The sequence below is a fragment of the Mesoplodon mirus genome, assembly GCF_964341445.2.
Source record: "Mesoplodon mirus genome assembly, chromosome: 15".
Lineage (NCBI taxonomy): Eukaryota > Metazoa > Chordata > Mammalia > Artiodactyla > Ziphiidae > Mesoplodon > Mesoplodon mirus.
The window spans coordinates 20,978,441-21,005,722 of NC_138991.1; the positions used below are offsets into that span (position 1 = coordinate 20,978,441).

At 47.8% G+C, this 27,282-nt stretch overlaps 1 protein-coding gene across 1 annotated transcript; it reads right to left on the reverse strand.

Annotated features, from left to right (window-relative positions):
- Window positions 1–722: 722 nt before the first annotated feature.
- On the reverse strand, window positions 723–21,144 carry ACTR5 (actin related protein 5). Its single transcript, XM_082643749.1, has 9 exons — window positions 20,720–21,144; window positions 19,294–19,523; window positions 16,929–17,098; window positions 13,048–13,265; window positions 12,206–12,388; window positions 6,123–6,239; window positions 5,258–5,397; window positions 4,031–4,163; window positions 723–1,389 (listed from the first exon to the last, which is right to left on the reverse strand). Exons 1-9 carry the CDS (start codon window positions 21,116–21,118, stop codon window positions 1,132–1,134), a joined length of 1,848 nt encoding a protein of 615 aa, XP_082499875.1. The 5' UTR covers window positions 21,119–21,144; the 3' UTR covers window positions 723–1,131.
- Window positions 21,145–27,282: the final 6,138 nt, after the last annotated feature.

Here is a 27,282-nt window from a genome sequence, read left to right on the forward strand (position 1 = left end):
GATCTTGTGCTTCCTCCTCCACCACCACTGGCCCTTCCCAGTCTTCAGTTTCGAAGCCCCGGAGAGCTGGAGATGCAGGTGACCATCTTTGGTGAACTGCAGCAGCAGACTGGTTCTGAAGTGGCCTCCTCAGAGGGCTGGGCCAGACATCCCCTGGGATTTAAACGTACGGATTCTGTGACAAGGACGCTAGCAGCTCTGGAGCCTTCTGGGCTCAAGCACTGGGTGTGTTTGAGGGTTAAAATTCTCACCAAGCAATCTCCGTATAAGAGAGGGGTTATCTGTCTGTGTACAATGAGGCGGCAAAGGTCCAGGGAATGTGAGGTTGTGGCTAAACTGAAAAGGCTCCACAGCTCACCTTTTCCAGTCTGTTTCTCTCTTCGGAAAGAGCTGAAAAGTTAAGCAGCCAACACAGTCACAGGAAGAGAAGTTTTAAAAACTGTAGGAAGGCCTCACATCGTGGAAAAGTTTCCAGCAAAGAAAGTACGAAGAGTCGGGCCACTAGCCCCACACCTGCCCATTCAGAAGTGGGCACCGGGCACCTGCCCTAACGGAGTGACTTCGTACTATCCGGTTCCCCTCTTTGGGCCCCCTTTTCCTTATTTCTAAGCAGAAACAGAAGAAGGAGGGAAATATTTCTAGCCCCTGAGAGTTCGTGGTTGATTGTTCTTAGGACACAAATGTTACCTTTTTACCTGTATGTGAAAGAACTCCACCTGCTGGGCATTCACACAATTTTGTAATAAATTTAGAAGACTATCTACACTGACAATATAAAATTTAAAGGATTTTTTTAAAAAAACAAGGCTTTAAAATGTGGTAAGGAAGCCTGTGCAGACTGTACACCTCCGTCCCCCATCCTGTCTTCATTCACTGCTGGGGGAAGTGAAGGCCACGGCTCATCCATGGCTCAGCAAAGACAGCAGGCCACCTAAAGTCCCTTCACCGCCAACGCCCCCAAAAGAACACAGTTGCAGAGGGTAACTCCCAGTGGCGCTAAGCTGTTCTCCCCAGGAGAAATCCATCTTGCAGCCAAATGTTCCCAGCAGGCTCGGGCTGGACACAGCTGGCAGAGTCACCGTCCTGTCACACTGGCTGACGTGGCCCAAGGTCCCTGGAGGGGCCCGTCTGCTATGCCTGCTCGCCGGCCCCGCCTCCGCTGGCCCCCGAGCCCTTGCCGGATGCCTGGGCTTCTGTGGAGCGCGAAGCCTGCTTGGGCAGGCGGATGGGGATGTACACGTTGGAAGCACAGTGCTCCTTGAGGTAGCCTCCTCCCTTCTCTTCATATTCCTTCCTGGTGATCCAGACGTCCTCGTTGTCCAGGTGGTCCAAGGCCCAGTCGCGAGCACCATACCAGGCATCCAGCACAGGGTTCGAGGCCAGCTGAACCTGAAACGTGAGCAGAGCAGTCACTGGACAGGCATCTCCCATCAGGGTCCGAGGGCTGAATGTTCAGCAAGGCCAGCTACAGCCCCTACATTTTATCCACACGCAGGAGGGCCCCCTTTAATTCCAAGACGGGGCAGGACTACCTCTGCACCCTCCAAGGAGAGCTGAGTGAAATGTTCCAGACTCTTCAAGAAATCACGCAAACAGGCAGAGCCCACCGGACACGACCTCACCGGATACGTGGTTATGAGCTACTTTACCAACGTCAGACCTGCCACTCTGGGCAGGAGAGGGACCAGCTGCCCTGCCTCCTGCCCCGTGCTGTAGACCACAAGCCGTCACGTGGAGAGACCTGGAGGGAAGGCCTTCCTGGACCTGATCCCTTCTCTGCCAACAGAGGGAAGCAGAGGCTGATGCGAGGTGGCTCTGGCCACGAGGGCAAAGGAGCCTCAGGAGAAATGAGAGCAGAGAGGCTGACCTGGGCTCTCCATGATACTGCCAGCGCTCGGTTTCCATGGCTTATTAGGGGAGCAAGGCCAGGGTCAGCAGTCCTGTGAGTGTCCCTCAACTAGGCTGAGCTGAGCACTGGGCAGACCGCTTTCCAACTCAGATCGGGCCTCCTCTTCTCTGGAGTCGCCTGTCTGACCTCCCACCTCCCGCTTCCCTGCCCCACCCATAGAAGTCCCAGGATGGAATGGTGGTTTTGGAACTTTCTGAAGTAAAGGGCAGGTGGAATCAGCACAGATGGAGGAGGATGAGGTGAGACTTGCGAGAAGGGACCATCAACAAAATCAGGGTCACAAAAGCCCCGCCCGCTCTGGCTTAGCAAGTGTCGGTGACAGAAGGAGTGTAAGGCGCTCACTCTGATCCTTGCACCGGGGAAGTGCTCACTGTGATAAATCATGAGGACTACGTGTTGAATCCTGTGGGTCCTTCGAGAGAACTGTGGAACCTGGAGTGCTCTGAGGAACCCTCAGCACAGCAGCTGATGTCTGTTTATCACACGCAGGCTCTGTGCTGAGCACCTGACAGGCAAGATGCGCTGAGTGCTGGTAACACGCACCCGGACGAAGCCCTTCATACTGCGGAGAAAACCGAGGCCTGGCAGAATTCAGCGACGGCGGGGCCGGAGTCAGGACCGAAGCCCAGAGACCACACCCTGAGCGCACAACACATCGTGCGGCACAGGGGGCCACAGCCAAGCCCCCAGCAGGACACGGAAGCTCTGCACCGCGTGTGCCCTGCACACTCCCCTCCCCCACCCCTCTTCACAGCCGTGAGCCCCAGCCACACCCAGCTGCTCACCACTCAACAAGTTCGCGGCCCCCGAGCCCTTGCTCGTGCTAGGCCCTGTCCGGAGTGCTCCCTCCACCCCACAGCCCTCCACACTCTCTACCTGGCAAACACCTCCTCATCCTCAGAAGACTCACCTCCAAGAAGCCTTCCCTAGGTGCCTACGTCTGTATGCCCCTCACGCTGTGGGTTATCCTGGCCTATTCATCTGACTGCTGCTCCCTCGGACAGCAAGCTCCTTGGGGCCAGGGCATCTGGTGTCTAGGACATCTCAGCATCCCAAGGTGCCTGGTCCGCAACAGGAGCTCAGACCATGTTTCTTGGTGATCGGGAATTTGGTAGATAAATTGTGGGGCATCCACACCATACAGTCATTTTTTAAAGTATTTTAGAAGAATAATGACATGGGAGAAAATGTTCACGACAGGTTAAGAAATTCAGGTTACAAAGCAGTATACACTCAAATGTGCAGAAAATATGTGAAAGAAAGAAAAACCTCCCCAGCCAGTCTCCTAAAGAATGCCTTGTTCTCAATGTACACTCTTGTACTCTCTGAATTTTTACTATATGCAGGCCTTCCTTTGTCAATTAAAACAAAGAAATACTTAAAATACGATTTCCATTCTGCTTTAACAGTTAAACATAGGGCTTCCCTGCTGGCTCAGTGGTTAAGAATCTGCCTGCCAATGCAGGGGACACGGTTTCGATCCCTGGTCCGGGAAGATCCCACATGTCGCGGAGCAACTAAGCCCATCGCCACAACTACTGAAGCCCGTGCGCCTAGAGCCCATGCTCCACAACAAGAGAAGCCACCTCAATGAGAAGCCCACTCACCGCAACGAAGAGCAGCCCCCGCTCACCACAACTAGAGAAAGCCCGCAAACAGCAATGAAGACCCAACACAGCCAAAATTAAATAAATAAATACATAAATAAAAGTAAAAAAAAAAAAAAATTAAAACATAGGGCTTCCCTGGTGGCACAGTGGTTGAGAGTCCGCCTGCCGATGCAGGGGATATGTGTTCGTGCCCCGATCCGGGAAGATCCCACATGCCACGAAGCAGCTGGGCCCGTGAGCCATGGCCACTGAGCCTGCGTGTCCGGAGCCTGTGCTCCGCAACGGGAGAGGCCGCAACAGTGAGAGGCCCGCGTACCACAAAAAAAACAAACAAACAAAAAAAAAAACCATAGATTGAAAACCAGAAGGAAAGCCACAAACGTGTTAATAGTGGCTATCTCTGGATGATGGAATTATCAAGTAATTTTTCTCATTTACACTTTACTACTTTTGTAACCAGAAAACAAATAAGGCTATTTTCGAAACAGCTGGTTACACGGACAATTGGTACCTGAAAGGAAGACTGAAAGGGTCTCATCTCCAACAGCTCCTTCTCGATTCTGACCTTCATCCCAGGATACATCATGTTCCCGCCAGTGAGGAAAACGTTCTGAACCAGCAACTCCTGAACATCTTTTGGGTACCTGGGGACAAGACGATTCCTCTGCTCTAGTCCCTCCAACTTGAATATTGGAAGAGAATATGGATGTGGAAATGCAAGCTCTCAGTACAAAACAGAAAATGTCTACACAAAAAGTTAAAAAAAAAGCCTTCCATTTTTCATTTGTGTCTTTACAGAATGCCAAATAGCTAGCCAAAACCTTAATCTGAATGGTCAATCCATTTCCTTAGCATGATTAAAATATTATGTCTTTCTAATACATGTTTTTCTAAAAAATTGACTTTATTGAGGATTACTTTAAATACATTTGGATGAAGTCTGACAAATTTATATACCCATCAACAGCAGTAACCATTACACAGTAACCATCACCACAACCAAGATACAGAACATTTCTATCACCCCCAGAAGTTCTGCCTCTCCTTTTGAGGACCCATCCCTCCACTTGGGCTTTTTTTTTTTTTTTTACTACTAGTTTTATCTTATTTGTGTTTGCTCACTTTCCCACCCACTGCTAGACAAAACTCAAAGCCACTCAAACTAAGTAGCTGCAATGGCTTTTCTTCCTTGCTAGGTGTAAGTTTCCACCCTGTTTTAACCAATAGCAACCAGAGTACAACAAAATCGTGTTCCCTACCTGTTCAACTTGTATTAGGAAAACTCACACTGCAGGAAAATACCTGTATAAATGGGTGTGGGGGAGGCATGTTCTTGTAGAAATGCAAACTCTTAAATAAATAAAATGCAAGGTGGGGAAAAAAACTAAGTTCTGCACGTTTTTAGGGTGATTTAGAATCACTAGTCTGCAATAATGTGAAGATTTATAGGAAAGCCAATGCACATATATCACGTTGCCCAAATTTTTGAAAGAAACTCTTAAAGCTCCTCAAATCAAGCATTTACACGTTGAGCATTTACACGTTGAGCATTTACACGTTCAGAAATGAATTAGAGAGCCCTAACTCGGTGCCACGCTTGGTGAGAGAGAAAGAATACCATCTGAGTGCAGCAAGTCAATGAAAAGGAGATGCCCGGCCAACAAATCCACTGTTCAATTCAAAATTCAAGGAAATGGTTCAGGAAAATAGAAGTAACAGAAAGAAGTGTCAGTCTCACCTGTCCAGAATGTACTGGAGGGTCTCAGCTATGCCGGCCTGCTCCTCTCCGATGAGAGACGGCTGGAAGATAATTTCTGGAGCTCGAATTCTTTCTGTCCCAACAAACAGCTGATGATATGCTGCCAAGTTAAACACGGGCTTTAAAAACCCAAGGTTTAGAAGGTATTTTTAGGCCATGAGAACAAACATCCCAGTTGCCAGTTTCTTCTAACTGCATTTCTTAGTCCAACATAGCTTCTGTCCTTTGTGACAGAATAACCTCTCCCCAACTCTCTTGATTTGATCATTCAATTTTCTACCTTCTTCAACCTCTGGATTATAAACCGCTACACATCTGCTTCATGAAATGGTCCCTGAGATGCAGGGAAAGAGACTTGGTGAAGAGCAGCTGAGAAAGGCTGGTACTGGAAGACCAAGTGCCTGGCTCAGTCCCCAGTGCCCACAGAGCCGAGAAGGCCTTCTCCCAGGTGTGTCTCAGCCTCACGCCAGTCTACCTGGCTGCCATCGTAATGACAGAAACACAGACCCAAATGAGGATGAAGCATTATGACACTGGCTTAAATGTAAATAAAATCATTAAAAGCTGGTCTTCAGGTCTAAAGTCCCCAGTTAGTTGCCCAAATGCTTCCACCGAGGAGACTGTTTCTCACAGATTCACGGAGCTTAGTGCTGGAACCCCAAACAATCACCACGGCGCGGGGGAAAACCCTGACTTTGGAAGTTTTCGGTACTGGGACTCTCCCTTCTAGAAAATACAACTGGTATTTTAGGGAAAAGTATTCCTAAAGAAGCAGACTAAACCTGACTGGTCATTTATGTTAAGCTTCAAAGCATAAGCAAGGTGGAGGCTACGGGAGGCCAACCTGGACCGTGGTCACCGGCTTCTCCACTTCGGGCGTTTCCTCCGAAAACAAGGGCTCGAAATCGTTGATGTTTTCCACGTCTTCCAGAGATGGTTCGAGCTGCCCCTGGTCAGGGGTCTGAGAAGAGAAGAAACACAAGTGGACAGAACCTTCAGCGAGCCTTAGTTCTCTGAGTTCACTGTCACCAAAAAGAACTGGGATCTTGCCTGATGTCCTAAAAGTACATCCACACATAAAAACTATGAAAAAGTTTCTAAACTGTTAAAAAAAAAGGAACACATGTGAACACAAGACTAAAAGACTAAAAAGCCAGGGATGAGCTTCGCTCTTATCCCCTACCCTTCCCACTGAGACAAGCCTCATCAACTCCCACCTTCTCTGAAGGCTTCTGAGGGGCAGCTCCAGCCTGGCGCCCTGGGGAGGACTGGCTGCCTCCACCTGTCACACCACCACACACAGAGCTCTGGGGGAGAGGGTGTGACAGCTGGTGTCCTACAAAGCAGCTTGGACTACGGGCAAAATCAAGTCAATCTCTCAATAATTAATAAACGTATGTGCCCACACTAACAGGCTTAGCAATCAGTCCCCTTGAGGGCAGGTCCACTGGGCTGGGGATGTGACTAAAGGCTCCAAGGCGGCCCAATGCCTCCCATCTGTGGAGGCCTGCAGAACAGGCTTTCCTCTTCCATGACAATGACCCTGGGCGGGGCCTAGACATGCCAGCACGGCTCCCAATTGAGAGTTTAGGACACCTTTAATTTTGACCGGAACAAATGAAAAATGAAGTTGGGAGGGTTGGGGGGATAGTTCTGGATGATGTCCTCGGGCATCTGTCATCTTCCCACACAAAAGGCAGATGAGTTGTACCTTCCGGACTCAAAGGGGAGAAGTTTCAGGAAGGAACTCTGTTGCATTCCCTGGAAGGAGGCTCTAACAGTGACAGCTACTGTAGAAAGGACTATCTGATGAGACGGCGTCCTGGGAGGGTTCGAGCAGATTCAACACCAACCGCCAAGGTTGCCTGAGAGGAGAGCCCTCCTCACTCTCAGAATATATGACGAACGTAAATTACCGACACAATTCAGAGTACTTAACTACACTTCCCTAGAACCTACTCATATCAGCTGCAAAGGTAAAATGCAAAATCACTCTTTTTTTTTTTTTGCGGTATGCGGGCCTCTCACTGTTGTGGCCTCTCCCGTTGCGGAGCACAGGCTCCGGAGGCGCAGGCTCAGCGGCCATGGCTCACGGGCCCAGCTGCTCCGCGGCATGTGGAATCTTCCCGGACCGGGGCACGAACCCGTGTCCCCTGAATTGGCAGGCAGACTCTCAACCACTGCGCCACCAGGGAAGCCCAAACACAAAGTCACTCTTAAATAAGGCAAAGCCCCTTGACATATGCTCTCCGGCTCCTCCCTCCCGGGAGCTCCCTCCTGGAAGTCAGTGGCCGCGCTGAGAAGCCCCAAGCGCGCAGGGAGGCCGCATGTGGGTGCTCAGGTCTGTGGAGTCCAGCCTCTGAGTCATCCCAGCCCAGATGCCAGGGAAGTGAAAAAACCCTCCAGAGAGTTCAGTTCCCAATTGTCCAAGTCCTCCCAGCTGAGGTCCCAGAGTCCCCTGCTCCACTCTGTCTGAACTCCTGATGCATCACATTCATGAGCACAATAACACGGTTGTTGCCTCACACTGCTAAGTGTGGAGTGTTTTCTATGTAGCAGCAGATAGGTGAAACAGGCTTCTGGTGAGGCAGGAACAGAAAGAGCCCCAGACTACCAGGCCAGCCCTCTGTCACAGGTCAGCAGGTGTCTTAAACCTCTCATACACTCTTCCCTTCGGCTCCACCCACCCCCTCAGCAGTGGCCTTCCCCAGGCATTCTTCTCTTCCCACTCCCTGTGTGAGTCTAGGTCCTTCCACAGCTGGGTCCTGGACAGTCCTGCCTGGTGTCCCAAAGAGACTCCAGAGATGGGGGGCTCAGAACCCAGCTCGTCGTCACCCTAAGCTCAGTCCCCAGCGCCACCTCCCCCTGCTGCCTTTCAACCCAGCCTCAGTGACCGGAGACAATCTAGACCCGGACTGCTCGGGTCTCTCAGCTGCGCCGCTCCTAGCTGTGCAACCTTGGGCACGTTTCTTTCCTCGCCTCAATGTCAGTTTCCTTATTCATAAAATGGGAATGAAGACGGTACTTACAGAATTGTGAAAATTAATCAAGATGATACTTGCACAAGTGCCCAGCACAGGGTCTGGCACATGTTCTGTTATCAGCAACTGCCACTCCTGACACCAGGATCTTTGGCTCCGACCTTGGAAGTGTGTCCTCCTCCACCTTCCACCCCAACAGCCACTGACAAACTTCAGGCCACTGACAAAAATCAGCTCTCTTCTGGATGACTACACACATTTTAATCCTGTCTTCCCACCTCCAGCCTTGCCTCTCCCTAAAGCCATCATCCTAACTGCGCCAGTTATTTTCCTAAAATAAAATCTCATCAGATTATTGTCTTGCTCAGCACACTTTGAAGGCTCTGTCTGAAGGATAATATCCGGGCGGATGGATAAAGACCTTAATAGGCGGCCATGGCCTCCCTTCCAGCTTCATCCCCCCCCCACCCCGCTCTCTGTGCCCGATGTGCCCTGCTCCCCGCACGTGTGCTTCTTCCCGTCTAAAATGTCCTTCCTTCCTCATTTGCTATCTGCTGAAATCAAATAATCTTCCAGGGCCCAGCTCAAACACCCCAATCCTTTCTCAAAACTGCTTCTGTATTCCCACACACATCTACCACCACACTTGATAAGTTTTATTACAGCCTGAGTACGGTTCTGTAGCCCTATTTTTTGAGGTACCAAGGAGGACAGGGATTGCATCTTAGTCACCTCTGTACCCCTAGTCCCTGGCAACCCTCTCAAATTTCTCTAGAATAAAGAGGATTGCAGAATGTCTGGGCTTCAAAAGGCTTCTTCAGCTGTGACAAAACTATCATTATCCACCTTCATATCTAGCTATATTCAAAAGCATCTTGCCTTAAAAATAAGATAACTTCTAGCTTCACTAAAAATGATAAAAAGATATTTTCCTTATCCCAATTCATATGATTCACAGAGAGGAACAAAGCTGGTAATTTCAATGCCGACAATACGTATCTAAGACAGAACATATTTCTCTACCATGGCTGGTTTCTCTCCCCCTAGGGTTTGCCAGGGTCTCCACGTGTACTGGGTGGCACACGGGAACGTAAATATGACTGTTCTCTTGGAACTGAACAGAGCAACAGTTTGCCAAAGTCCCTCAGAGAAGATGCAGCATGGTTCCCTGGAACAGCCTGAAGCAGCATAAAAACAAGCAAAGGGCAGCTCTGATCTTGGCTCGTCAGGCCAGAGCACTTTCTGTATTTGGCCCATTGTCTTTTCCAACAAACGAGGGTGCTCGCAAGCTGTGCTCCCGCCTCCCGTCCCCTTACGCTGCGCTCGTAGTGATGCAAAATCAGCATCTTTTAGTTTAAATACTTCATTAGGAGGTATTTTAAAGTATATTAAAAGTATTTAAAATTTTTAAAGTGTTTAAAATATTTTAAAAGTATATTAAAAGTATTCAACTGATTCACTTTGTTATAAAGCAGAAACTAACACACCATTGTAAAGCAATTATACTCCAATAAAGATGTAAAAAAAAGAAAAAAAAAGTATTCAAAAGGAAGCCTACTCCTTTACAACATCCTTGTCGAATACCTGCAGAATACCAAGGGCTGGCATGGATTGGTCTGTAGGAAAAGATGGATTTTATTTATTTATGTTTTTGGCCACGCCACGCCATCATGTGGGATCTTAGCTCCCCGACCAGGGATCGAACCAATGCCCCTTGCATTGGAAACACGGTGTCTTAACCACTGGACCGCCAGCAAAATCCCGAAAAAATGGATTTTAGAAAACACTGGAAGTTAAAAAATGTAGCTGTATTAATCCAGTGCACCCATTACTGCTTAGATTGCATTTCAATATGAACTGTGGTCCACATAAATCTGTTCTCTCCATTCTAAAAGAATTATATTGTTGGAAAATATAACAAATACTTTTTGAAAGGTAGAACTGGCTGGCCAGTGTCGAGGCCAAATTTATTCCATGAATGTTACTGTAATCGATCTAATCTCTAACAATCACCCTGACCATTAAAGCTTTGGGGACAGATCGAGTCATCAAATTTGTTGTACGTAGGGAAACCTTTTAAAGTACAACATGTCAAAATCACCCCAAGCCCAGAGAAATTTGAATATGCACCCTTAGAGCACAGAACAAAGTAGGGACTTAATCAGTATCTGCTGAATGAATAAACAGCGATTGAATCAGGGCATGTAACAAATGCAGAAAAATGAAAAAAGAAAAGGAAAAACTGGTTCCCCGACTGTTTGGGAATCACATCTTCACAGCTGCTTGTTTTTTTCTTTTTAAATCTGAACTCCCCCATGTGCATGTGGCTTAGTGGTCCATCTCTGATATAAAGATGCTGACATCCTGTGGACATGTTGATAAGCATGATAAAACTGAGTACAGATGAAGAAACAACAAAGGCAATGTGGATCTGGATCCTAGGAAACAACAGCTCAAATCTGAAACACAGACCTGAAAAGGAGCAAACTAGAAAAGGCACATTAGTTCTCTAAAAGCTGATCTGGGATGCTGTGCGAGAATAAGATGGTGGTCAAGGCACTTCTACCCTGGATCTCAGTGATCCGGTATGCTGTGCCGAGGAAGCCTGACTCAGGATCTGCTTCATCAGTCGCATGCTCATGGCCAGTCACTATCCTCACGTGGCCTACAGCCTGTCGGAGAGGTGGGGAAGGTGAGGCTGAGAGCAGAAACCGAGAGTCAGCCTCCAGCTGAGACACAGTCACTGCAAAGCAGGCTGCCTGCCGAGCCAAGGACGGGCCTGAGGTCCCTGGTAAGCACCACACTACACCCAGCAGCAAACTGGAGCTTTTCACAAGACTGTTTCTTTCTAAAAGCATAGGTAAAGTTGATTTAAAAACAAAAATCAACAGTTGGACTGGCTAATCTTGCCCCACAAGTGTCATAAGGCAATGAACAAGTTCCTTTGTTTTAGCACTCTAGAGATGACAGATTCAGCAACCATGTGTCCACTTATTAATACTTTCGTCCAGTTCTAGAGACAGGAGAGCCAACCAGTGACTTGGGGCCGAAGTGTGACCTGCAGGCAGCCCCTTCACCATGCGGGGCCCAGTGCTACGGTATGAATTACCCAGAATCCAATCTCAGCCCCGCCACCTGCCCTTTTGGCCACATCAACACTAACAGCCCACTGGCAGGGAAACAAAAAGGAGAGAGAAGATCAAAGAGTTAGTGTTTAGTAACTAACAAAAGGCTGATCTTAAATCAACCCACAAATATCTTATTGAGCATGTCTATTAGCGGCTGTAAAAAATTCCTAAACTATACATGAAGCTCGATCCCTGTCCTTAGGGAGCATGGAGATGGAAAGGAGGTGAATGAAAGAGCAACCATGATATATTTAATAGAAGATGAGAAGACAGTTAAGGGGGCATACGACTAACTGCCCAGGAACCATCAGAGGGGCAGGTTCAGGTTCAAGATGGGCCACACGATAGGCGTGTGTATGTTCTTCCTACTCTACTCGCACACATCCCCTTCCCGGGGGCCAGAGCTCTACCGGCTGAAACCCCTTGGGTCAGAACTTCAGGTGGTACAAGGTCAGTGCCATCCCTGCCCCCACCCGTGTCCCCGTAGATATCACACACCACTCTGCTCTCTTTCCCCCGAGTCTGGTCACAACCCCTTTGATGTCAGCCTTCTCCGGACACTCCTCCCGCCCTCAGAAAGGGCTGTTCTCTCTACACCAGTGGTCCCCAACCTTTCTGGCACCAGGGACTGGTTTCATGGAAGACAATTTTTCCACGGACGGTGGGGGAATGGTTCCAGTGGTAACGCGAGCTATGGGGAGCGGCAGATGAAGCTTCTCCCTCTCGCCCACTGCTCACCTCCTGCTCTGAGGCCCGGGGGTTGGGGACCCCTGCTCTACAACCACCCCGCGGGACCTCCCTCCCGAGGCCCGCAGTACCTCTGGCTTGCTGTCCACCACGTCCACCTCGAGGCTGACTTCGGCTTGAAGGATCTTCTGCTTCGCCTGCTCCACTGCGGCACTGAGCTTCTGTATGTAGGACTGCAGCTCTTCCGGCGAGTCCATGTTCAGCTCTATCAGGGCCTTGTGAAACTGATCCATCTGACCATCCTCTAGGAGCTCCTGCAAGCCGAGCAGTCACAATCCATCCTCAAAGATGTGCATCGGGGCAATCACGCACGGGAAGGAGACGTGGAACTTAGAAACTGGACAGAGAACGATGGTGGGAGAGGGCTCCCCGAGCCTCCTGGGCCTGCCCCCCCCATGGAACCCCCAACCCCGCCACCAAAGCTTTGCAACGAAGCCACCTCTGGGCTCCCACGCATCACCAGCTCAGCACCACCGGAGCAGGCAAAACTCATCTATGGGGACAGACGTCAGAAATGTTAGCTTCCGGGTGAGAAGAGATGCGAAAGTTACTAAGAGGAGGCTGAGGGAGGCTTCTGGGCTGCTGGTAATGCTCAATTTCTTGACCTGGATACATCACGTGTTTCAGTGGTGAAAATTCATTGAGCTGGACACTTCAGATTTGTGCGCTTTGCATCATGTGTGCTACACTTAAACCAAAAGTTAAAAATCAAACAAAGGGGACCACAAGGATAAAATAAATCGACGAGGCCAGGCCCACAGCTCTCAGGTCCTGCTGCTACACCGTCCTCTACACGCACGATCTCTACATGGATGACCCCCCCTCAGACCCCTTCTTGACCCCAGGTCAAAAAGATGCACGATGCATTTTATGGAGCAAGGCTGAGGTCCCGCCCTGGGGGGTACGCTGTCACCTGCACGTAGAGCAGCCGGTCCAGCCGCTCCTGATCCAGCTGCAGCTTCTCCTCCCGCCGCCGCGCGTTGAGCTCCTGCAGCCGCCGCAGTTGCTGCTGCCGCCTCTCCTGTTTCTCCTCGGAGGTCAGGGTGCTGCCCAGGAGCTTGGTGGAAAACGGGAGCTGCATCTTGTGGACATGGTTCTCATAGTAATCGGGGCACCGCCATTTCTGCAATTCTTCAACAGAATGATTTTGGAAGTTAGGAAACGGAAACACTATTAGCACTGAGATTAGAAAGTCGGCACCTGGGTTCCAGGTGCGGGTAAGATGGAGGAAGCACACTCCATCCCATCTCTGAAGCCACCCAATCAGCGAAATGCAGCTATAAGACCTGGACACGATGCCAACACACCTGCTCTGAGCGAATTGCTAAATAAAGTTCTTCAGACAGAAAGGATACCATCTAGAGCACCAGAAATGAAGGGAAAGCAACAGAAATGATGAAAATCTGATTAAACATAGTAGATTAACCTCCTCTTGAGCTCCTTAAAATACACTGACAATTGGAAGTAAAAACCATGACGACGTCTGATGGGTTTCCAATGTATGTAGATGCGACACAGAAGACAAGTCCGACATAAAGGAGGAAGGATAAAGGGGCCTCTGGGGACTTCCCTGGTGGCGCAGTGGTTAAGAATCCGCCTGCCAATGCAGGGGACATGGGTTTGAGCCCGGGTCCGGGAAGATCCCACATGCCGCAGAGCAACTGAGCCCATGCGCCACAACAACTGAGCCTGTGCTCTGGAGCCCGCGAGCCACAACTACTGAGCCTGCGCACCACAACTACTGAAGCCCGCGCACCTAGAGCCCACGCTCCGCAACAAGAGAAGCCATCGCAATGAGAAGCCCGTGCACCGCAATGAAGATTAGCCCCCGCTCGCCACAACTAGAGAAAGCCTGCAAGCAGCAACGAAGACCCAACACAGCCAAAAATAAATAAAATAAATAAATTTAAAAAAAGGGGGGGGCCTCTGGAGTGCTGACACCTCCACGTTCCACTTGAACTGGTAAAACAGAGATTCTAAGAAGACTGTGAAAAGCGTGTATACTGTCATCTCTAGAGCTACAGTTAAAAAAAACCTACACGACAAATATACAGTGAAAAACACAGTAGACAAATTAAAATGGAATACCAAAAAAAATTTTCAAACGTTCAAGTAACCCAAAGAAGGCAAGAGAGAGCAATAAGAACAACAAAGAGAAGGAATAACAGAAAACAAAAAAATCAAATGGTAGGGGCTTCCCTGGTGGCGCAGTGGTTGAGAGTCCGCCTGCCGATGCAGGGGACACGGGTTCATGTCCCGGTCCGGGAAGATCCCACATGCCATGGAGCGGCTGGGCCCGTGAGCCATGGCCGCTGAGCCCGCGCATCCGGAGCCTGTGCTCCGCAACGGGAGAGGCCACAACAGTGAGAGGCCCGCGTACCACAAAAAAAAAAAAATCAAACGGTGGACCTAAACCCAAACGTAAGAAGAATTAAATTAATTGGAAATGGTCTTAACATATCGATTAAAAGATAGAGACTGACAGAAGGGATCTTTTTTTTTTTAAAAAAAGGACCCAACTATTAAGAAACTTACTTTGAATATAATGATACAGGTAGATTAAAAGGCCAGAAAGACACACTAATCAAAAGAAAGTTGGAGTGGCTATGTTAATGTCCAAGCAGACTTCAAAGCAAAGAAAATTTGCTTTGATAAAGGGATAAAAAGGGACACTATGTAATGGTCAAAGATCAACTGCCAAGAAGACGTAAGAATCCTCAATGTTTACCTAACAAAAGAGCTTCAGACACTTGAAAGCAAAAACTGACAGAACTGAGAGGAGAAATGGGAAAATTCACAATTATCCCTGGAGATTTCAACACCCTTAATAATCAATATGGTTTGATGGAAAATGAAGAGGGGTATAGAACTGAACAACACCATCAACCAATAGAACCTAAATGGCATCACAGAATACTCCACCCAACAGCAGCAGGATACATATTCTTTGCAAGTGTATATGGAATATTCGCCAAAACAGATCGTGCCTGGCTCCTAAAACAAATCTTCACAAGTTTAACTGATACCAGACAACATAAGTTCTTTGACCATAATGAAATTAAACTAGAAATCAACCACAGAAAGATAACAAGGAAGTCTCCAAACACTTGGATATAAAATAATTTATTTCTAAATAATCAATGGTTCCAAATAAAAAAGGCTTAGCGAAATTGGAAAATATGTGAACTTAGTAAAAAAGAAAACATACCAAAATCTGTGAAATGTAGATAAAGCACTGCTGAGAGGGAAATTCAAGCTTTAAATGCCTATATTAAAAAGACGTTATCATAATAATCTAAGCTTCTACCTTAAGAAACTAGAAAAAAAGAGCAAAAGAAACCTAAAGCAAAAAAGAAGACACCAATGCAATCACCTAAATAGTCCTACTTCTATTAAAGAAACTGAATTCATTCAGAAAAAGAAATCCCCGGGCTCAAATGGTTCTACTGGAGAATTCTATCAAACATTTAAAGAAAAAAATAATATCAATTATTTACACAGTCTTCCAGAAAGTAGACGAGAACACTTTCTAGCTCATTTAATAAGACCATTATTGCCATGATACCAAAACAAGACAAAGACAGTACAAGAAAAGTATAGATTAATATTCCTCATGAATATACACAAAAACCTCATAAAATTTACCAAATTGAATCCAGCAATATATTAAAAAATAATATACATGAATAAGTGGGGTTTATCCCCCCAAATCAAGGCTAGTTCAATATTTGAAAAGCAATCATGATACTCTCCTATATGAACAGTCCAAAGCACCAACACCATAGGATCATATCAGATGCAGAAAAAGCATTTCACAAAATTCAAAATCCATTCATGATAAAAATGATCAGCAAAACTAGGCACAGAAAGGAATTTCCTCAATTTGATAAAGGATATCTGTAAAAAAAACCTAGAGGTTAAAAAAAAAAAAAAGCTAGAGGTAACATCATATAATTAATAGGGGAAGACTAAAGGCTTTCCCCACCACAAGATCAGCGATTAGGAACAAGGCAAAAATGTCCACTCTTACCACTCCTAAAGAAACAAAGGCAAACAGATTGGAAAGGAAGAAATAAAAATGTCCCTATTCCCAGATGACATGTCTACCTAGAAATTCCCAAGGAATCTACAAAAAACTAGAACTAGTAAATTTCACAAGGTCACAGGATACAAGGTAAACACGTAAAAATTAACTGCATTTCTATACAGTAGCAATGAGCAACTGAAAACTGAAATGAAAAAAACAAGGAAAGAAATAATTAGGCATAAATCTAATAAAACACGTACAGGTCTATACACTGAAAATTATAAAATGCTGATGAAAGAAATAAATAAAGACCTAGAGAAATGGAAAGACATACTATGTTCATGGATTAGAAGCCTCAACATAGTAAAAAAAAAATGTCAATTCTCCCCAATCTGGATTTAACATTGTATCTGAATCTACATTTAGAATGTTGTTGTTTTATATACAAACTGATCTACAGATTGAATGTTCTTTCAATCACAATCTCAACAGAACTTTTTTGTAGATATGGACAAACTGATCCTAATATTTATATGGAAAGGCAAAGGAACCAGAGTAGCCAAAACGATGTTGAAAAAGAACCTACATATGCAAGTTATCGATTAATTGAAAAAGTCTGTTAGGAAAACAAATACCAAAAAGGAAAGGGAATGCTAAAAAGTACCAAGAGTAAAAAAGTGAGCAAAAGAGTCACCCTGGGAACAATTTAAGGAACACCCCAAAGGTAGACAACATTCGAAAGCTGCAAGCAAACATCCTCTTTGTACCTTCCACATAATCCTCAGCGATGTAGCTGTGCTCGTGCAGGATCTCCTCCATGCGGCTGAGAGTGATGGCTGCCAGGTGCCCAGGATACTTCAGCTGCAGGAGACGCTGGAGGTAGCCAGCTGCTTGGCTTCCTCCCAGGTTGATGCGTTTGCAGTTTTTAGCATCCAACCTACAACCAAGGGATGGAAACAGCACTGAAATTTTGGGCAATGTGGAGGAGAGAATATAGGGCACATGCACTAGGGCGGAGGATAGTTTGATGTAGACTAATAAGGATGCAACAGACCAGCTGGGGGAAATAAAACCTAACAGTTGGAAGGAACTTTAAGGTTGCCTTAGTGAAACCTCTTACCCAATGCAGGCATTCCTAGAGCACATCCAAACAGACACATGAACATCTAACTTCTGGCAAGCATCTCGGAAGGTAACTTCCTGGCAAGCATCTCGGAAGGACTCATCTGTTCTGGGAAGGGCCTAGAAATATGCATTTTTCCCCAGGAATATGCATTTTGACAAGCTTCCCAAGTCCCTCTAGTGTAGGCCAGAGTTTGAGTACCCCTCCCCTAGACACTCCACTTCTACTTATGCAAACACATTAAGTAATCACGTACACATTGGCTTACTGTAATCTCCTAAGAGAACCAGGTCCCTCTGACATGAAGTGAAGGGGAGGAGAACCAGAGCACCTTTATTTTCTCAATGTAAGTTAGAGGAGCCGAGCACTAGGAGCTTGCTGTGTACTAAAATGTCACTGCTATACCACACCTCACCAGCAGATGCCAGCATAGAACATGAAATGCCCCAATCTGATCATTTCTTAGCCTTTGGGTAAAATCACTTTCTCTCAATATAACATAACATAAAAGAACAGTATTATTTTTAATTTCTGAATATTCTGGTTACATAAGATAGAAAACTCTATAGCAAGAGTGTTTGGTAATGTCTAAGAATTACTTTTTTCTTCATAAATTTTTGTAAGAACGTCAAGAGAAATTCCCACTATAGGGCTCAATAAATTCAACAGCATTTATTTTCACTTAAATATTCAGACTGTTTTACAAAGTGCCATCACCTACATTATCTCGTTTCATTCTCAAGGTAACCCTGAGAAATCGGTTTTTCCCAAGTTTATATGTTAGGAAACTAAGTGAAGAAGTTAAGTACCTCATCCTCAGCAGAGCTGCAAACCCAGGCTTTCAATTCCAAAGCCAGGCCTTCTCTCACTACTTACACACCCTCTCTATCTCTATGCAAAGAGAAACCTTCTCAGGAGAGCATGATGCTGGCCTAGTCTCTCTCTCTCTCTTTTTTTAATTTTTAATTTTTTATTGAAGTATAGTTAATTTACAGTGTTTCAGGTGTACAGCAAAGTGATTCAGTTATATACACATTCTTTTTCAGTTTCTTTTCCATTATAGATTATTACAAGATATTGAATTCTGTGTGTATATAGTAAATCCTTGTTGTTTATCTGTTTTATATATAGTTTATCTGTTTTATATATAGTAGTGTACTGTTAATCCCAAATTCTCAATTTATCCCTCCCTCCCCGGCCTAGTCTCTTTAACAGACAACGAAAACCCAGCTATAAAACGAGAAGATTTTAAACATGACAGAAACTACCCTCACCTTTTTTTTTTTGTTTTGTTTTTGTTTTTTTTTTTGTTTTTTGTTTTTTGCGGTATGCGGGCCTCTCACTGCTGTGGCCTCCCCCGCTGCGGAGCACAGGCTCCGGACGCGCAGGCCCAGCGGCCACGGCTCACGGGCCCAGCCGCTCCGCGGCATACGGGACCCTCCCAGACCGGGGCACGAACCCGTATCCCCTGCATCGGCAGGCGGACTCCCAACCACTGCGCCACCAGGGAGGCCCTACCCTCACCTTTTATAGAACTTGAAAACATCTACTAAGTACCTATTATGTACCAGGTACAGTAGTTAAAAAGAAAGGTCTAAATAATTGTCATAAAATAGCTTTAAGTAAAAAAATTAAAAACCTCTTATTAAAAAGTGACTCCAGAACACGACAGTCTAAATTCAATCTATTTAAATAATTTACTCAGAACATTTTTATTGAGCACCTACTACCTACAGGTACGGTGTTAGCCATCTCACCATTAAGTCAGAACCATAAAGTTCTAGAATTATGGATTTGGACCATCTACCCCAACTCGATCCAGGAGGTCACAAAGGATGGATGATGAAGTGACATCTATACTCACACAGTGAGGAAGGTCAGAACTAAGCCCAGAGGCCAGTTCATGGTCCTGTCCTTGCTCTTTCCACTCCACCTTTAAATCAGGCGCCCAATAAACGTTTCCTGAATGCTTCTCAAAACAGCGCCCAAATGCCATAAGTGCAACTCACCTCCCTTCTAAGATGGGTAAAATATGTGTACACTGGTATCCAGATGAAATGATGAGCCCACTGGAAATCAAGTTCTTTGGCTTATTGTGGTAGAAGCTGAAGAGGCTGTCTATTCCATAGGCAACCGTAGGAATCCCATAGCACTCAAAGAGAAGCTCGGACATCATCTGTCGTGAATACAGTGGGTTGCACACGGCTTCTGTCAAAACTATGGGATGATCGACACGGCCCTACTTGGAAAGAAAAGAGTAAATTGGTAGGTGCTAAGAGAATACTCCTTTTAAAGCCTAAAAAGAAACAGAAATCCTTATTGCAAGGGCTCAGCTGGCTTTTGGTCTCCAATCATAAAACTATATCAGAAGCAACTGTAAAACACCCATCTCTCCTGGAAGTTGCTTTGGAAAATATGAAAGCAGGGTCAACTTAAGTCAAGCCCCATCCAAACTGTCAGCCAATCATCTGGCTCTATCTTCAAAATATCTCCAGAATCCAACTGCTTCTTACCACATCCTCAACTCCTCCCTCATCTAAGTCACCATCATCCCTCACCTCCTAACTGCAACAGCCTTCTAACTGGTCTCCCTGCTTCTAACCTATGACCCCGGCCAGTCCATTCTCCATACAGCAGCTATGGTGATCCTTTTGGAACATAAGTCACGTCCCTCTTTTGTTCAACACCCTGCAACGGCTCCCCATTTCACTCAGTGTAAAAGCCTATAAGGTGTGTGACTTGTCCCCTCATTACCTCTCCGACTTCCTCTTCCACTGACTACCCTCCCCCTCACTCTGGCTGCCCTCAGTTAGGATTAGGGCACACTCCTGCCTCGGGGCCTTTTTACTGGCTGTGCCCTCTCTCCAGAATACTATTCCCTCTAATATTCACAAGGATCGTTCCCTCAATCATCTCCTTTAGTCCTTGCTCAAACAACACCTTCTTCCTGAGTCCTCCCCCTAACCATCTTATTGAAAACATGCAACCCTCTCCTGTCCTTCTATCATGCCACAAAATATACTACTTAATTCTATCGTTTATTGTTTGTTTTTTCATACTAGAGCGACTTTCCACACCCGCTCCATAAGCACAGGAGATTTCGTGTCACGTTCACGGACGTATTTCAAACACCTAGAAAAGTGCCTGACACAGAGTAGATGCTCAATACATATCTGATAATAAATTAATGTATTAACAAACGAGCCCGAATATGTGCTCCAAGAGAAAAGGGCGTTGTTTGTGCTCACTGCCATACCCCAAGCGCCTAGCACAAGACTTAACACACGTTAGGCGCCTAATATTTGATCAACTGACTAAATCAATGACTAAATGACAATCAGAACTACTGGAGTGACCATTATCCCTCGGAGAGCGGAGTGAGCGGGGACACGACCTCACCCCTCCCCTCAAGCCTAACCCCACCCCGCCCTTCACCTGTGAGGAGACACCCAGATGCTGGAAGCTGTAGTCAAGCAGCAGCTCCTGCAGCTCCAGGTTCACTGGCACGTTGCGGTCGAAGGGCGATCGCAGCATCCAGCGCAGCGGCTCCAGGCTGCCCAGCGCGTTGCCTACCTGCGGGCCCGCCCCGCCCCGAGCCCCGCCCCGCCCGCGGGCGCACACGGCGCGGAACTGCAGCCGGGGCTCGGGGCCCGGGTCCGGCCCGGGGCACGCCCAGCCTGCGCGGGCCTGGAACGACCCGTTGTCCAGCACCAGAGGCACCGGCAATGGCCCGTGCGCCACCGGACCGGCCTCCAGCACCTGATCCGGCGCGGCGCGGGCATCACGGAATGGGAACACATTCGTAGGCTGCCCTGCTGCGCTGGCCGCCGCCATCTTGGAGCGCGCGCACTGGCCCCGCCCCTCGCCGCAGCGTCCGCCCAAATGGCGCGAAGCCCCGCCCCCGACGCAGCGCCCGCCCAGATCGCGCGAGACTCCGCCCCCGCGCATCACAGCGGGTTCGCCAAGCCTCCTCTCCTCTCTAAGCCCCGCCGGCCTTTTCACCTAACTCGCCCTTGGTGGCCCAGGCCGCCTTCGGGATCGCTAGGCTCCGCCCTCCCTGGCTGTGGCTTAACCTCGCCCCCAACATCCGACCTGGCCACGCCCCTTCGCTGTAGCCGGGACTCTGGGCCAGCAAGCCCCGCCCCGAGTGCGTAACGCCAAGGGCGCAGCCCCTTCCTGGCCTCCAGAACTGAGCTCCGCGGGGCTCCCTTTTCCGCTTAGCCACGCCCTATTTGCCGGGGATCATCTTCAACCGCCCTTGGCTCTGCCCCCACATGATTACGTCGCCTTTAGCCTTGCTGTCAAGGAAACAAACTCGGGGGTACCGACCGCTCAATTTCTTGACCGAGGAGCTTGCTACTCAGGCGTGTTCACTTTGTGAAAATTCATCAAACCGTCCTCTTTACGATTTGTGCACTTTTCTGCACGTGTGTTATATTTTATAATACAATATAAAGTTTTAAAATAGATTTATTTATTAAGACCTACAGACTGTACCCTCTCACAGACCTCAAACGCTGAGAAAAGGACTGCTAATTGTTACCTACTATGTGCATATTCTCTTTCTTTTTTGTGGTATAATTCCCCTGCATGGTCATCTAGCTTGTTGTGATCATGTGACTCAGTTCTGGCCAATGAGGGTGGGAATGGAGGTAATGTGACCGGGACCCCCCACCCCCTTAGTTTTAGCTCTAAGAGGACTGGGCACGCTCTCCCCTGCCCTGTTTCCCCCTTTCCACCAGCCAAGGGGATTGCAAGAATTAGAGCAGCTGCCTTGACTCTACCCTCCCAGCTCTGGAACACTTTGTGAGGTAAAAGCAAGTTAGTTATAAAAGGTGGTTGTAAATAAACATCCTTAGCAAGAGATAAGACCCCCAAACGTTCTCAAGAACCTCTAGGAGCACTTCTAGGCCAAATAGGGAGCCAGTTAGTGGCAAAATCAGATTAAAGGTGTTGCCTTTCAACACAAGCCATTTTCTCAGACATCTGAAGGAATCCATCATTAAACTGAGAAAGTGAGGAGGAGCAGAACAGAGTAAAAATAAGTGAATGTAAGTTTAAGAACTACATCTAAGTATACTAATACGGAAAATATCTCCAAGATATATATTTAAGAGAAATAAGGCAGTGCAGTTTATAGGAACTCCCTTTTAGAAAGGGGGTGGGGAGAAAATATATATGGGTTTTTTTGTATTTTCATGCAGATGGACAAGAAACTAAGAAAAGTGTTTGCCTGTAAAGGAAAGGGACAACGTGAGTGTGTCAGGTGTGGGAGACTTTTTCACTGCATACTTTTTCATATACTTTTTATTTTTTAACCGTGTGAAAGTATTACCTTTTAGGGGGGTGGGAAGCACTATGTATAGGCAATGTAGATTGGATTATTGTTCCCAGTTCTTCACTCCTCTATAATAGGATTATAGAGGAGTGAACATCCATACCATCTGCCATGTAACTTTGTTGGGCCTCTCTCACCATAGACATTGATATTGGGCTTGGCCATGGGACTCACTTTTAGCCAGTGGACTGTTAGCCAGATATGATCTGAGCAGAGGCTTCAAATGTGCCTGTGTGGCTTAGACTGCACTTTTACTCTCCTGCTGTTAGTCATGAGAAGAACATGCCCTGAGTCTAAAGAGGATGAGAGACACATGGAGAAAACCCAACACAAAGTGAAATGGCTGAAAACAACAGAAATTTATTCTCTCACGGTCCTGGATGCTAGAAGTCCAAAATGAAGGTATCAGCAAGCCCGTGCTCTTTCTGAAAGCTCCAGGGGAGAATCTGTTCCTTGCCTTGCTCTCAGCTTCTGGTATTGCTGGCAGTCTTTGGCTTGTAGACCCAACCCTGCACTCTCTGCCTGCATTGTCATGTGGTGTTCTCCTTGTGTGTGTCTCTCTCTGTGTATCTCTTTTCCTCTTCTGATAAAGATACCAGTCATAGGGGGCTTCCCTGGTGGCGCAGTGGTTGAGAGTCTGCCTGCCGATGCAGGGGACACGGGTTCGTGCCCCGGTCTGGGAAAATCCCACATGCCATGGAGCGGCTAGGCCCGTGAGCCATGGCCGCTGAGCCTGCGCGTCCGGAGCCTGTGCTCCGCAGCGGAGAGGCCACAGCAGTGAGAGGCCCGCATACAGCCAAAAAAAAAAAAGATACCAGTCATATTGGATTAAGGACCCACCCTACTTCAGTATGACCTCATCCTAACTAATTACATCTGTACCTCTGCAACAATCTTATTTCCAGATAAGATCACATTCACAGGTACAAGACATTAGGACTTCAACATATCTTTTTGAGGGGCACGACTGAACTTACAGGGTCAACACTAAGTTTTGAGGTAATTGTATTGTCAAGAAACCACAAGCCTGGACTCCAAAATTCTATATATATATGACTTGTAAGGTAACCCTAGGATCCCAAACCTGCACCAGGAGGAAGCCGAGTGTGAAAGCTGTGCCACCCCAAGGAGGGGATACTCTCTGAGATCCCCAGGAGGTTCATGGATATAAAAGAACTTCTCAGAGGGCAAAGCCAAGAGCACTGAGAACAGTGGACCATGGAGTTCCCCCAGGAAAGGAGAGGCAGAGAGAGCTCTAACCCAGAAGTTACTCCACTGCCAGGGAAGGAAATCCATAAATTCCTGACCAGCACATTTTGATCATTGCTATCAACCTATGACTGCTGTGTGGGGGGCTTTCAAAAGTGCTAATGCCTGGGTCCCACCCCTAGAGATTCTGCTTTCATCCTATGTGGTGAGACCTGGGCATGGGGAGCTTTCTAATCTCCCCAGATGATGGTAGAAGGAAGCAAAATTTGAGAATCAGTGCTCCAGGGCCTTGCACCTCCAAGTGTGGATTGTAGCCCAGCGGCCTCACCATCACCTGGGAGCTTGTTAGAAATGCAAAACCTCCAGCTCCACCCGAGATCCAGTGAATCAGGAACCTGAATTTTAAGAAGATCCCCAAATGATTCACATGCATATTAAAATTTGAGGAGCGTGGGTCTGGACCTCTTACCAGCTCTGATTTTTATGTGAGAAGGAAATACAACTTCTGTTTTGCTTAAGGCACTCTCATGTTGGTCTCTGAACTCACACACACACACACACACACACACACCCCACTACATATACACACTGCACATTTAGGTGATCAGACAATGCATATGCTCTTATTCCTGAGGGAGTCTGCACAGCAGGACTCAGATGATAGAGCCATTAGAAAACTGTTCCAAGGAAATATTTGCTTCCCAGTCTGCCTGATGCTTGGCCAGGAGGGTGTGATGGGAACGGGCCTCAAATTTGGCTGTTGAAGCTCAATATCAAAAAAACAAACAACCCAATCAAAAAATGGGCAGAAGATCTAAAAAGACATTTCTCCAAAGAAGACAGATGGCCAAGAGGCACATGAAAAGATGCTCAACACCACTAATTATTAGAGAAATGCAAATCAAAATTACAATGAGGTATCACCTCACACCAGTCAGAATGACCATCATCAGAAAGTCTACAAACAGTAAATGCTGGAGAGGGTGTGGAGAAAAAGGAATCCTCCTACAGTGTTGGTGGGAATGTAAATTGGTGCAGCCACGATGGAGAACGGTATGGAGGTTCCTTAAAAATAGAGCTACCATATGATCCTGCCATCCCACTTTTGGACATATTTCTGGAGAAAAACATAATTTGAAAAGATACACGCACCCCAATGTTCATTGAAGCACTATTTACAATAGTCAAGACATGGAAGCTACCTAAGTGTCCATCGACAGATGAATGGATAAAGATGTGTTTTGTATATATATATATATATATATTGTCCCCCACTCCCTTAACCCCTGGATGTCCAGTGCAGACATAGCAGTCCAGCCAGCCTGCCCCTCCTTGACCGAAGCCTGTCTCTGGCCCTGCGTTTGAGATCCCTGCTCCCCACTAATAGAAATGCCTGGATCCTCTCCACTACCTGACTGGTGCCCAGTGGAGTCTGGTTGACTCCCTCCTTCCCTCCAAGGCCCCTAAGTGGGGAACATATTAGTCCCTGGGGTAGGGTTTGTCATTTAACAAAACATGTCCTATGATATAGCATCCTTCTATGTTGCGGGGGGGAACCCCATCGAAATGTCACTTGAAATATGGAGGGCCTGAAAGTAAAGCACTAGAGATAAGCCATCATTATCAACTGGGCGGGGAGGTGAGAGTGCAGGGTGGCAGGGAGGGAAGAAGCATTTAGAAATCTAAAGGTGGAGAACCTTCTCTCACCGCTGGGGAGCGAGGCACGGCTGGCTCGGGACAGGGTGGCGGCTTCCTCCGGGATCTTGGTGGTTCCCAAAGCACAGAAGTGGGTAAGGGTCCGAAGGGCGTGGAGCCAGGATTCGTCGTAAGAACCGAGGGAACTGAGGGAAACCTGGTTGGGTGGGGGAGGGGAAGGGGCGGGTCCTGAGGTGGATTCCCTCCCTCCTCAATTCCTTCGCTGAATGAACCTTGCCGGCCCTATCTGCCTCCCTCGAATTCAGATCGCGAACTCACAGCGGACCCGAGGAGAGCTCAGGAGTTTCTTTTCATCTTCTAGCCATGCACTTTGATGTTGGGGGGTAGAGGTGGGAGATGCAGAGATGGGTCGCATCTTCTCCTGCTGTCTATTTCTCCCGTCGGCCTGAATGCAAGTCTGGGGATGGGTGTATTGCCCACGAGGGGGCAGGGTTTCCCTTGGGGCGCCTAGGAGCTTGGTTCTCCCGCCTCTGCCTTTCTGGGCCCGCGCAGGGTGACGGGTCGGGGACCCGGGGTGCAGGGAGCTGAGCACAAAGCCGGGAGCTAGGACGCAGTGCAGCGGCTCCAGGCGAGTCCGCGGAGATGGCAGCCGCTGTCCGGGGCCTGCCTGGTGTCTCATTTGTCCTTTTAGAGACGGGAAGGACGGAGCTGGTGCAGTGTGACGCTCCCTCCTTCCCTTCCACTGCAGAAGTCAGGGCTTTTTCTGAAGGCTACAGACCGAGCTCCGACTCAGATCGTACCCGAGGGTGGGTGGACCTGCGGAGGAGCAGCGAAGGCGGGGCAAGGGCGGTGAACGGTCAGTTCTCCCGGCCTGGGAGGCATCAGAGAGCGTAGAGGGACGGGAAACTGAGAATCCTCTAGTCAGATCTGGATCCTGACTCGCGACAATAGTGACAAAGGGGCATCAGGTGGATGACAGCGGACATCTCAAATGGCCCGTTCAAATCGTCAGAGCCGCAGGCGGCCGAGGGGACCGAACTTTATCCCCCTTGCGCTTCCACACTTGTTGGATGGCTGCAGAAGCAGGCGGTGCGAGGTCACCTCTGTTGCAGGCACGCGCTCAGGGATGCTCTGCACACACAGGCAAGCACAGGCATTCAACAAAGCTCTCACAAGACACAGATACAGCCTCCCACCCCCAACCCCGCACATCTTCGTGTAGGCGCTCTCTCTCACACAAGCACTCACTGACCCACGCCATAGCAGCGGGCAGGGAGAAATGGCCACTGTGCATAGGCATTCTCCTCTTTCTTTCCTGCGCGCCCATTGCACCTGGAGAAATCGTTCCAAACGAGGGCTCTGCCTTGGTGGGAGAGATCAAGAACCTCCCACCATGGCTTCTCTCCCAGTGAGAATGGCCTAGCATTCCTGAGCTCCCAGATTCCATCTGGAGAGTCTGACCTTGATCCATTTCAATGTACCCAGGACTGGCACCCCTGGAAGCAACAGGAGGGCTGCCCTTGCAGTAGGATCTGCATAAAAAAAGACAGGGTCCTCTGGGTAATTTAAGCAAACACATTCTCAAACGGGCTGCTCAAGAAAAGGGGAGGCTGGGACATAAACGGCTCTGCCTGGTGAATCTAAACAGCCAGATCTCTTCACTGTGGCTGTGTAAACCCCACCTTGGACTTGAGAGGGTTTCTCCAGGGTGAGAGATGCCTGGGATGCTAGGTTGGCAAACCCTGGAAAATACACAATGGCCCTGCTGACTTCCTTTGTAGCTCTCTTCACAGCC

Excerpts from the sequence above, each read along its gene's own strand:
- ACTR5 (XM_082643749.1), bottom strand. The coding sequence starts at position 21,118 with ATGGCGGCGGCCAGCGCAGCAGGGCAGCCTACGAATGTGTTCCCATTC. Across the intron at positions 17,099-19,293 it reads TTACCCATCTTAGAAGGGAG|GTTGGATGCTAAAAACTGCA; the intron begins GTGAGTTGCACT and ends CCTTGGTTGTAG. Across the intron at positions 4,164-5,257 it reads CTCCAGTACATTCTGGACAG|GTACCCAAAAGATGTTCAGG; the intron begins GTGAGACTGACA and ends TCTTGTCCCCAG.